We start from the raw sequence: 12,352 nt of genomic DNA, 5'->3' as shown, positions 1-12,352 counted from the left end.
TTGTTACCAAAGAGCATGTCAGGCAGGCTCCATAATCTTTCTGGAGTCGCCAGAACAGAGAAACAGGTCAGGGAACCCTGCTGGTTTTCCTTTTTGAGCCCGAAGAAGGTTCTTCTAGGGCGGAGAAAACAGGTCACCCAGGTCTGTTGCACCAGCCAAGTGGAAAAATGCGGCTCAGATTGGCTAAGGGCGAATGAAATTCATGTCCCCTCCTTTGGGTTTTTTTCTCTGTCCATAGCGCACAATACTGGAACCTTCTGGTTGCTTGACCGCTTGGCTTTAATTTTAAATCAGGGGTACTCCTGCTCAGTGGACATGGAAGGCACGCGCTGCGAGTCGGGTCACTGTCCAGCGTGGAGACTAGTTCCTCCCTGCTTCTTATCGGATCGGGGCTGTCATCTCGGCTTGATGCTCGCTTTTGTCCAGCGTGGTCATAGGCGGTAGCTTTGTGGTCCCCAAAGCCGCGCCTGCCTGTAAGACCGTAGTGGCGGGAGCAGCTGCGCTCTAGCAGAGGCTCATGCGGTGTGGTTCCAGCTCAAGCCACGCGTGTCCTAACCGAAGGCGCGCCTCCCGAGGCTGGGCTGGTCTCCCGCGCTGACTCAGCCGGGCGACGGCTAGGGCGTGGCCACGGGTGGGGTCCCCAGGGTCTTTCCCTCCGTCTTTTCAGGTGTCTGCCGCAGGGATTGTGTGGTGATTGATGGCACTGCAGCCCGCTGGCTAGGAGCGGTCTGGAGGAGAGGGAGGCGGGTCCAGAGGTTCTGAGGCGGTGTAAGGGGAGGAGCGTGGGTGGGGCTATGGAGGAGGAGCTGGGGTCCGGGGTAGGCGGACTCAAGTGGACCTCATGGAAGGAGTGCTTAGGCTGAGAGTGCCATCGTGGGTGAAGCAGGAGACTAAAGGGGCAGGATGTGGCCCCGAGGAAGGAAAGTTGGAGGCAGATGGATCCCGGCTGGGTGGAAACAGAGAGGAAGGGGTATACCCCCCTGGAAAGAGCGCGGGAAAGGGGCTGGGAAGGAAGGAGAGGCGGGCACAGGGTGGGTGGGGCGTGGGGCGAGGCTGGGCGGGGCTGAGGCGGAGTATGCCCCCAGCTCCTCTCTTGCCACCCCCGTCCCCGGCCGGGAGCCACCTGCGCCCCGCCCCGCCGGCCGCACCCCAGCTAGGGAACCTCAGAGTTGGGCGTCCGAGCTTCGTGTGCGCCCAGGAGATCGTTGCAAGTTCTGCTTCTGCCTGAACTGCTTTCCTGGATCCCAGAATGTGGTCTCACTGAGAGCCCTCTGCCTGTGGACGAGGGAGCGGGTCTTCGGCGCGAACTCTTGGGTGAGAAGTTGGTCTTCACTTCGGCAACATGACCAGCCTAGAGGGCGCGCAAAACAAGGAAATCGACTGCCTGAGTCCAGAAGCGCAAAGACTGGTAAGAGGGAGACAGGGTTCAGACCTGTGCCTGCCAGTAACCGCCGCCTGAGTACCCCCCACAAAAGCTCTAAGGGCAGCGCCCACTTCAGCTTCAGTGGTGCTACTGGAGCAGAGGCGAGTGGGCTTGGGCCACTCGAAAATCCTGATGTAGGGCAGCTCCTGCCTACCATCAGGTGGTTGGCTGAGTGTAAAGTGTCCGTAGGTGGCGCTCTGAAAAGTACATTTTATGCCCCAGTGTTCCTCTCAAGGACAGAAAAGGAGAGTGGTCTCTCCCTCCGCCCCTGGTGGGCTCTGCCCAGCTGGCTGCCTCTGGCTAGGCCCAACTGAGGTCTGAGATCTGAGGGTGGTGTAGAGTTTCACAGGGAACTGTTGGTTTGGTGTTTTACAGAGTACAGCACCTGGGAACTGGGTCCTTATCCAGTGGCACCACCTTGCCTTGAGTGACTTGGAGGGTTTACAGGCTTTTGGCCTTAGGAACACTTCCTTCAAGGGTCCAGGGCCCCAAATCCACTTTGACAGGTGCCAGGAGCCACTTGTGTCTGAGCAAGGTGCTACAGCTAGTGTTTCACTTCCCGAACTTGTGTAGGGACAATGGGTGAGGACTATGATTTAAAATTGAGCACCGGGGAATTGGGGGATTTTTTTTTTTTTTTGGTTGTTACACCCTGTGTACGTTTATGGTTGTGGTTTGGGGGCTGGGAGTTCAGACAGGATCCATAACCCAAACTAGCCTTGATCTCTGGATCCTCATGTCTCAACCTTTCCAGTGTTGAGCTTACAGGCCTGCAGCCCCTACCTTGTCCATTGCTGTGGTTGCATATGAACGAGAATATTTAAAAGTAAACTGTACTCTTTGAAATTGTGTATTTTATGGAGTTAGAACCAGAGAGGGAGGGAGACCCGAGGTTCCTGTTTTATCAGGTTTGTGTGAGACCTTGATAAAAATGTGAGCCTCGGTCACTCATTCTTCAGGTAGGAGTCAATTCTGTAGTTGGCCTTTGTGGAATAGTCAAGGTGAGGCTGCTTTGACTGGGGGAGCTTCCTCCAAGTGCTAGGAAGGTTAAGTAAACTTTGACGGACGTGTAAAATGTCAGTTCCTTGCTGAGAATTGAGCTTTTTTTTTTTCCTCTGTCTATTTTAATGTGTTTATTCTATGTCCCTTCTTAAACTTTGGCAGTAAACCATGCTTTTGGAGCTAGTCTATAACCTGTAGGCCTCAGGAGGAAACCTGCAGGGCCACTTTGGAACCCTCTTAAGGGAGGATGGGGAGGAGGGAAAACTCCTGAGACACTGGTGCTCAGAACAGAGGCCCAGGCAGACCATAGAAGGCAAGCAGGAGGAGGAAGTCAGCTCTGGGCTGGTTCTAGCATACAGAAACCAAGTGCCTGTGTCCTGGGCCAAGAAAGGATAAACACCAGACACTGAGAACAGGATGTAAAAGAAGGCAAGGAAGGACCCAAGAGGTGAGAATCTGCTTCCAACTCCAAGATACCAGCCACAGGTCCCCCTACTCAACATTTGGAGCTTGCGTGGAACTCAGGCAAGATGCTGTAGCCCAGCAGTAAGAGGCCGGGAGCGATGTTCAGCCTGGCGCTTATTGCACTAATCAATCCCAAACATCCCTTGTGTCCACTCCCAGAATCCAGGAAGCCCGGAGCGTTGAGGAGTGCGTGAATGTTTACATGTCAGGCTAGTTCATCTAGCAATGAGCCCTGCCCTGCCCCAGATGAGGTTATTTTTAGGCTTTCCTTACCTCTCTTAGTGTAATACAACCTTCATACACTGCTCTGTAGCCCTCTCTGTGCATTTGACGGAGGCCCGATACTTAACAAAAAGATGGTCTAAAATCTAACAAGGATGGATTCTTAAACGAATTTAGGCCAGAAAGTTCTAGAAGGAAATTACGAATCTTCAAGAGGTTTACAGAACAGTAGCATAAGTTTGTTAAAAGAACACAGAAAAAGAAACAGTGTGGCCCCTGTTTGTGAGGCTGAAGGCCTGTTGGGCAGGAAGTGTACAGGGCATGACAATGGCTGGTGTGTTAGAAGGGGGGCCACCCAGCTGCCATGGACCCTGGGTTGAGCATGTTACTGGAGACAAGCAGGGATGGTTACAGAATGGCTTTTGTATTCTGCAGTAAGCGTCCCTGACTTGTAGGAGCAGGAGGGTCTCCAGTGGACAAGGGCTGGGTTCAATAGTTGTGAGAGGACCACGTGGGTAAGAAGAAACAGACAGCGTGATCTCCTCAGTCTAGAACTAAGACAAAGGGGCAAGATTGGAGCAGAGTGTGATGGTGCAGGCCTGGACACCTGCAACCCTGGCCCTCAGAGGCTTGTCCGAAGGAACTCCAGTTCTAGGCCAGCCTGGGCTATCTAGCAAGACCCTGTTTCAAAACAAATATATAGGAAACTCTAGGGGCTGAGAATGTAATTCAGAGGTGTGGAGTGTTTACCTAACACTGTGTTCGAGGCTTCAGCATCACAAAGAAAAAAGATGGGGAGACATTAGAGTTGATGGGGTGCTAAGCAGGTCTGCTGGTGACAAGTCTGAGAGGCTCTGCATCCACAGAGGAAACTGGCATTCAGGTTATTTGTTTGTTTCATCTTATATGTATGGGTGTTTCGGCTGCATGGATGTCTGTGCCCTTCTTGCCTTTCTGATCATAAAGACCAGAAGAGGGCTTCAGATCCCCTGAAGTTATAGACTACATGTAGGTGCTGGGAATTGAATGCCGGTCCTTGGGAAAGGTGGCCAGTGCTTTTCATCACTAAGCCATGTCTCCAGCCCCAAAGTGGCATTTCTTCAACTTCCGTAACTTCTTTGAGTCACTCACTCAGGTTGTGTCATCGCTGGTCTCTTTCTACACACTGATGAGCTTTTACCCTGAAAGGGGCCAACCAGTCTATACCAGGGCGAGGATGCATGCAGATAGAGGGGTAGAAGTTAGCCCTGTCGGCCATGTGTCCACATGGCTGAATTCAGGCAGGCTGTGAATGTAGCCCTACACAGAGCATGAACTTACTAGAACTCAGTCACAGGGCTCTCAGACTTGAACTTTGTAAGTGACATTGTGCCCTTCTCACAAGATCCTGTATCCCTACACAATCCTCAGGTCCTGGAACCTGGAGTATGGACCTACATTTTAAATGCGTTGTTTCTCCACGTAGTTAAGATAAAAAAATAGTAAGTTCTTTCCTTTTGAGTTGTAGGTCTGAGGCCATTTGCCTCATTTTACTAGCCTGACCTATTACTGTGTACTTGTCCCAATCATGTTTGCACTCCTGCTCCCGCTCCCCCTCCCTCCCTCTCCCCTCTCTCTGTGTGTCTGTGTTTCTCTGTCTCTTTATCTCTGTTTCTCTCACTCTGTCTGTGTCTGTCTCTTTGTGGGTCTCTTTGTGTGTGTGTGTGTGTGTGTGTGTGCGCGCGTGCGTGCCTCTGTTTCTTCCTGTCTCTCTTCGTGTATGTGTCTGTCTGTCTTTCTGTCGTATGTCAAACAAGGCTCTACCCAGACCTCCCCAGCCCCAGATCCTCAGCTCTGTTGGTTTCGGCTGCCACGTTGGCCTGAGTGATTGAAGATCACAACTTGGTGATGGTGGCATCTTGGATTCTTCCTTTATTGAGTCTTTGCTTCCTGCCACTGCTGCTTCCTGTCTTGTCATTTTAGGTTCTAAGGCACCTCTCAGCCACCACTGCGGGCAGATGGAGGTTGACTTTAAGACACTCGTACTTGAGGCTGAATTCATGCATTTCCTGCCTTGGGAAGCATAGAGATCTGAAGGCCCTAAGATCAATCACCTGCTCCCATAGCGCTACTGGCCAGGGCACAGGTCAGCTCCCAGTTAGTGCTGGGAGCTGGACTTATCCCAGTCCAGAGGTCACAGCTGCCAGGTTATTCCAATATCAGCTCCTGAGCCCAAGCCTCTCAGTCCAGGAGACCAGGAACTGCAGCAGTAAAGGCCTTGAGCTAAGATGGAAACGACTGTCTTTACCCGTAATATCATCCTTTGGTGACAATGGAGACTGAATTTCCCTTTTTCTCTATGTTAGTTTCTGTTCAGCCTGACAGCTGTCACATTGCGGAAGCCTCCTTTGTGAACGGCATGAAACTCGAGGTTCAGCCACCACCTACCCCGGTGAGAGCAGGAAACCGAGTTATTTCTGGTGGCCATTTCTCAGCACAGCTGATTGGCTTTGAACCTGCTTAGAGTGAGATACTTACTCTGAAGCAGAACCAAGCCAGCCAGGCCTTGGCACCAAGTTTGCTCCTCAAAAGGTAATGCTCAGAGAGGAACAACTTATCCCAGAAAAATCAGGCTCAGTGAGTCAGCACTGGAGCCTTTTGTGACCCGTTACTCAGATGTCAGAATTCCCAAAATTCCACTCAATTTAAAGGATTAACCGAGGAGCTTAGAGCCTTTCCGTGCAGCTGTGGGAAAGGGAGGACATTTACCTGACTGCTTTTACTGGAGGCCGGCAATTCCTGCTTGTGGTTTAAAGAAGTTAGCTTACTTTTTATAGGATGGACTTACTGGACTTACTGCAATAGTAGCTATATAGTTAAATGGATTTACTTCTATCTCTCAGATTAAACCCAACATTAGTGTGGCTACACCTAAGAAGTAATGCAGAATTGCCAGGTGATTGCTGACCCCTGCCAGAGTCACTTGCCCCAGGGGCAAATTCCAGAACAGCTAATAAAGGCAGAGACAACACGAAAACAATTAAGCTCGCCTAGCCGGTATGCATTCCGTGGTGGGACAGGCTAGTTTATTTCCCTTAAATCTAAAGTATGGCCACTTTATAATAAAGAAGTAACTCAACTGGGGCCATGGTGGTGCATGACTTTGATCCCTGTACTCGGGAGGCAGACACAGGTAGATCTCTGTGAGTTCAAGGTCAGTCTAGTCTACAGAGTTGAGTTCCAGGATAACCAAGGCTACATGGGGAAAACCCTGTGTCGGAAAAAACATAAAAGAAGTAATTCACCTTAAGTCATGGGAGGAGAATTTACTTTGAATGGAGCCTTACCTGTCTAACGGAGATTCTTTTTTTTTTTCGTTTTTTTTGTTTGTTTGATTTTTTTTTTGGTTTTTGGTTTTTGGTTTTTTGAGACAGGGTTTGTCTGTGTAGCCCTGGCTGCCCTGGAACTCACTCTGTAGACCAAGCTGGCCTTGAACTCAGAAATCCGCCTGCCTCTGCCTCCCAAGTGCTGAGATTAAAGGTGTGCGCCACCACTGCCAGGCCAAGATTTTTTTTTTCAAAGTAGCAGGGTATTTTTTTACTGATTTTTAAAAGTATTTTAAAAGCATTTTTACTTAATTATGTGTATATGCCTGTGTGCCATATGTATTGTATCTGTGAGTACAGGATACCAGAAGACACCAGACCTCTTGGAGCTGTAGTTACAGGTGGCTGTGAGGCTCTCCTCACCCTCCCAGCCTAATGTGGGGACTGGATCCAGACTCTAGTCCTCTATGACTTTTTGTTTGAGTGGTGATGGATCATAACTTTAATCCCAGCACTCGAGGGGCAGAAGCAGATAGCTCCCTGTGAGTTCGAGGCCAGCCTGGTCTGCAGATTGAGTTCTAGGACAGCCAGGGCTATACAGAGAAACCCTGTCTCAGGAAAACAAACAAATAAACAAAACTCTCTCTCTCTCTCTCTCTCTCTCTCTCTGTGTGTGTGTGTGTGTGTGTGTGTGTGTGTGTGTGTAATTTTTATTATTTCATTGGAGGGGGATGGGTATGTGTACCACAGCATTTGTGCAGAGGACAGAGGACAGCATTGTAGACTTAGGCTCTCCTTTCTCTTTCACGTGGGTCTGGGATTGACCTCAGACCACTAGGCTTTTGTGACAAGCACCTTTACCCAAGGAGTCATCTTGGTGATCCACCATTTTTATTTTATTTTATTTTATTTTACTTTTTAGGACACAGGTTTGTACTATGTGGGCCTGACTTTCTTCATAGTTGTGATCCTCCTGTCTCACTTCCTGAGTGCTGGGATTGTATTGCAGTTAAAGGTCACCATATTAGGCCCACAACATCAGTTCTGATCCATGTGTGTGGCAGTGCAGTGTGTGTATGCATGTGTGTGAGAGAGAGAGAGAGAGAGAGAGAGAAAGAGAGAGGAAAGAAAGGAGGGAAGGGGAGACAGAAAGAGAGAGAGAGAGAGAGAGAGAGAGAGAGAGAGAGAGAGAGAGAGACAGAGAGAGAAAGATTACCCTTCACAGGAATGCACAGGTGTATCCAGTTTCAGAAATTACTGAGAATTTTCCTAGAGGAAGAAGGCTGAGTGGGTGCAAGGTGGAGGTGTGGTTTCACCTTCCCATTGTGTAACCTCCCCAGGGCCAGTGTGTATCTCTTGCACTGCTGAACTTGGTGTGAACTGCCTTCATGCCTCTCTCTCCATCAGTAGCTGTCAGAGAAGACACTTCATAAGTCGCAAAAGTAGCTAAATTTACCAGGCCCCCTGCTGAGTCAGCCTGGTGAGGTGTCAGCCATTACTACATCGGAGTAGACAGTTAGCTCTCTCCAATTTACTGATAAGGAGCAAATGGGGACTCAAAAAGTCAGGAGGTTTGCTGTCCTGTCCAACAGGTGGTGGAGCATTCAGACCCCTGGTCAACTGGCTTGAAACTAGTGTTGACTGTGGCACCACTGTATACAGCATGCTTCAGGCTAGCCTGGCAAGGAGCAAACATATAACCAGTTGCCTCCGCTGCAGTTGCTGTCACCACTGACATCAGCTTCTCTCAGCAGCTGTGGGGTTTCATCACTCGGGTACCCCCACTCCTTGTATTTGTTTGTTTGCTTGTTTTAATTTAATTTACTTTTTAAAAAAAATTATTCACTTTACATCCTGCTCACTGCCCCCTCCCAGTGACCCCTCCCACATACAATCTTTCTCCCATGCCTCTTCCCCTTCTCCTCTGTGTGGGTGACCCCCCGACCCCTACTTTGACACAAGGTCTCATGTAGCTGACAAGATTTCCTGATCCTCCCACTTCTGGCTCCGAAGTGCTGGGATTACAGGCATGTGGTACCACACCCAGCTTATTACCCATTTCTGTGTCTGGTAATTTTCACAAGAGGGGATGTTGACTGGACTCTATTTTTCTAACTAAGAGAATGGTGGAAATGGAAGATTGGTAGGAGCCTGTGTTTTGCTATTTTTTTTCCAAGTTATACTGACATATTAGATATTACTTGTGAATCTGTTTTATGGGATTGAACTCAGGGCCCTGTGAATGCTGAGGTACACTCCAAGTCTCTGTCAGGTACAAATCACTGTGATTTAAGCCTTTATATCTGGTAGATCCAAGTGACATCTCTCCTCTTCCAACTCAGGTTGACAAGTTCATTGAATTGGAACAAGGCTTCTTCTATAGCTGTTTCCAGGAATGTCTGTCGAATACAAGAAAGGTTGTGTTGTGAGAATCCCCTGCCTAAGGAGATGTAAACAGTTCCCCCTCCTCCCAAGGTCCCATCGATAAATCAAAGTTCATGTCACTGAAGTTCAACCTTGGGAACCAAAGAATTTATTTAGCTTACCTATAGAGATCATTGATGTGTTTATAAAAAGATAAAGAGAGTATGTTCTGTGGGTGTGTGGAGAGGTATGAGGGAAGGGGATGTCTCAGCGGGCCCATGCAGAGGCATCTCTTCCTCCTGAGAGATCAGTCACACACTGGTATAGCATAGAATAGAGTTTATTCAGGGCATGGGGTTGGGAACAAGGAGGGTAGTAGAGGCAGAGAGAAAGAGAGAGAGAGAGAGAGAGAGAGAGAGAGAGAGAGAGAGAGAGAGAGAGAGAGAAGAAGAAGAAGAAGAAGAAGAAGAAGAAGAAGAAGAAGAAGAAGGAGAAGAAGGAGTAGAAGGAGAAGAAGAGAAGAGAAGAAGAGAAATAGAGTGAAAGAGGGGAGAAGTAGAGAAGTAGAGACCGGCCATGACCACATGGAGAGAGGGGGGAGGGGAGTGGAGAGGGGCGAGGGGACAGAGAGAAGCTAGAGGCAAGAGATCAAGAGAGAGAGGAGTGGGCAAGCAGCCCCTTTTATAGTGGGCCAGGCCTACCTGGCTGTTGCCAGGTAACTGTGGGGAGGAGCATACCTGGCTGTTGCCAGGTAACTGTAGTGGTGGAGTTTAGACACAATACTAACAATCATGAGTGAAGGCATATGGCTGACTGGAAAGCAGTTGCCCTGGAAAGACCTTGCTCAGCATGAATGATGGCTTTTCTAAAGCCGCGTAGATGGGAGTCCCGTTAGATTAACCTTCTCTAGCCTATATAGTCTCTATATATTCTAGCACCTCCTGAGACCCCGACAGCCATGAACGATTAGGGACAGAATTGCCTATGGGTGCCTGGGAGGAGTGGTGGAGATCTCCAATGACTTTCCATCCCCTCCCCATTAAGGAATGTCAACACTCAGCTAGATCCTGCCTGCAGACACAGCTTACGTGACTGACAAGACAGCAGCTGTTTTTGCTTGGTGGACAGTAGTCTGCCGAAAGCTGTTACAAGCTGTTCTGTGTCTGGGGTCTGCAGTTTTCACGCTTATTCTTAGAAAGAACAATGTCAACAGTTGGTGAAACCTTAGGAGTGAGTTTCAGAGAACAATCTAGAATGGAACAGACAGACAGAGGTGAGGGTGTAGAGCCTAGATGAGGTTCCTCCTGGAGGGAACCCCTCAGTTAAGGGGAAGTGGCCCTCTTCAGTCAACCCTGCAAGTCCTTAGTCATGGCTTTGCTGTTTTCACTGTGGTGTGGATTGTCTTCAACCCCCTTGGTGCCAGATATCACCTAGGATGTCATGTACGTTAGATAAGCATCCTGGGCCTCAAGAAACCCATTTCTCTTAGAAGTAATGTCGCCTGGTTCTTACTTCTGAAATAGAGAATATGTTTGCAACTGAGTTACCAAGCTTTGTACCAGAACTGTGATAGAACTCACACTCCAGGGCAGGACTGCCGACACCCTCTCCACCTCCACCCAGGAACTCGGCTTCCGTGAGCGTACTCAACTCAGCCTCGGGCACCTCTGGGGCTGCCTACTGGGTCCCTCAAGCACAGAGCAGTGTAGTCCTCCTTGGAGCCTGTGTGGGGCTAACTAGGAACCTAAGTAACTGATTTTTCATTAAAGGATAATTTTTGAGCCTATAATTCACCTTAGTTCTTTTTGATAGTGTTTTTAAAGACATTCTACAAAGGAAGTTGTGCTTCGGCCCTTAGCTCTATGCCCTGCGTCCTTTCCAGGGCGCCGAGGATCCAGCTGGGGCCTCATTGATCTTGAGGCCTGAGCTTGGAGTCTCACGAGGGCAGGTGTGCCAGTGTAGCTGAATGCCATCAGAAGGCTGTGCTCCAGGTCACGGCAAAGTGCTTTATAGCTCAAGCACAAAGACCTGAGTTTGGAGTTTCCCTGGTCTTGCTGGCCAGCTAGTCTGGTCAAGCTGGTGAGCTCTAGGTTAAGTGAAAAAATAGAGAGTGATTTGCGTCCTCACTCACAGTTACGGCCATAAAGAGTAAGCTCCCTTGCTCCTGGGGACCTCATGGGGGAGATAGGTTTTGGAAAGATGAACACGTCTTTAAAAGAATGGGATGAGACACATGTGCCAGCCAAGGGACACGGGCAAGACATTCCATGGAAGAGGCTGACCTTGGCCGCTGTTGCAGAGGTGCCCAGCGAATGCCTACCCTTTCCTGTTCCACCACAAACCCACTTGGCTGCACTCAATGGCAGACTGTTTTTAGAGCCTACTGAATATAAGCTGTGGGGGTTTCCTTAGAAACAAAAGTCAGTAGCTGCTGCTGCTTCCTGTAACCAAGGCAACTCAGGAAAGGGATTCTGTCACTCTGCAACCTCCACCCCGGTCTGGAAACCACCACAGGTTTGTCAGCCATGCTAATGTGGGTGTGGGTGGGTGCACACCAGGGTTTCCAGGCTCCATGGAAGGCTTTTGTTCCTTCTCTCCGGGATAGAGCACACCAGGGAGGCTCCTGCCAGTTTCTAAACCAAGACAGCGGTTTTTTTTGTTTTTGTTGTTTGTTTGTTTGTTTGGGGGTGGGGGGGATGTGCCACTTTTGGACTTCTGCTGCATCCCTAGAAGTTTTCTGAAATGGCCATAGATTACAGTTAATGTCATGATGCATTATCCCCCGATGAAAATGCTATCAATTCTACTCAACTCAAGCCTGGAGTTTCAGTGACTACATTAGCCCGGACACCTCCTCCCTTTAGTGGCATCTTTACATCTAAGTAGACCCGTGGGGCATCATTTCCATAGAACATAGATCAAGGCCAGTGTCCCTGGGGCCCCACATCTATCTGCGACCTAGAGGTCTCTCTATCAGGCTGCCCTAGAGTTCTTGAAACTGAGGAGGAGAATGTTGCATCCCATCACCAAGTACGCTGCAGGACTGAGCTGCCTATGGACCATGTGCAGGGAGTCTGTCCATGGACGGAAGGGAAGGGTGGGAGCTGGTTTTGCAGGCCTTAAGGCTTCCTCAGTCTGGTGGAGGAAGTGACCTGAGACCAAAACTGTCTCAATCCCCTTTCTCAAGAACTTCCTCAGAGCTGTGCCATTTGTATGTGAATCCTTCCATCTTCTCTATAGACACTGTAGGACCCCTGGTGTCGGTCAGTACCATGTCCAGAGTGGGGGAGGGCCTAGCATGCATATTTTTCCTATTAGGTATGAGTCTTAGGAAAGTCCTCAAGGCCCAGGACTGGCACGAGCAAAGCTTGGATGCTAGAGGACTCGCTGAAGGTGAGGGGTGGGTGGACCTCCTGCAGACCTACCTTAGCTGAGCACACTACACCAATCATGTGTCTAGTCTTTCATGGCCAGAGGAGCTCCAGTCAGGAGCCTCAGGAATACTTCTGTGGGCCAGCAAGATTGCTCAGTGACACCCACGGTGCATACTTTACCGATAGTCATGACATTC

General features: G+C 49.4%; 1 protein-coding gene across 41 annotated transcripts in view; it reads left to right on the top strand.

Annotated features, from left to right (window-relative positions):
* Positions 1–12,352, top strand: part of Lrrfip1 (LRR binding FLII interacting protein 1) — a 128,510-nt gene that overhangs the window by 50,097 nt on the left and 66,061 nt on the right. For 2 of the 41 annotated variants that reach the window (XM_076914810.1, XM_034522084.2), the window contains exon 1: positions 1,089–1,408. The exons of 35 other annotated variants lie outside the window; for them this stretch is intronic. In XM_076914810.1, the coding sequence (XP_076770925.1) occupies positions 1,343–1,408 (66 nt within the window). In that variant the 5' untranslated portion in view covers positions 1,089–1,342. Of the gene's footprint in view, positions 1–1,088; positions 1,409–12,352 lie in introns of those variants that run through there. 4 more of the 41 variants (XM_076914783.1, XM_076914804.1, XM_076914806.1 and 1 more) reach the window with 4 other exon arrangements.

The sequence above is a fragment of the Arvicanthis niloticus genome, chromosome 17 (assembly GCF_011762505.2).
Source record: "Arvicanthis niloticus isolate mArvNil1 chromosome 17, mArvNil1.pat.X, whole genome shotgun sequence".
NCBI classification, from domain to species: domain Eukaryota; kingdom Metazoa; phylum Chordata; class Mammalia; order Rodentia; family Muridae; genus Arvicanthis; species Arvicanthis niloticus.
Note: the sequence above shows the minus strand (reverse complement) of the source record. Positions and strands in the feature narration are given on the sequence as shown.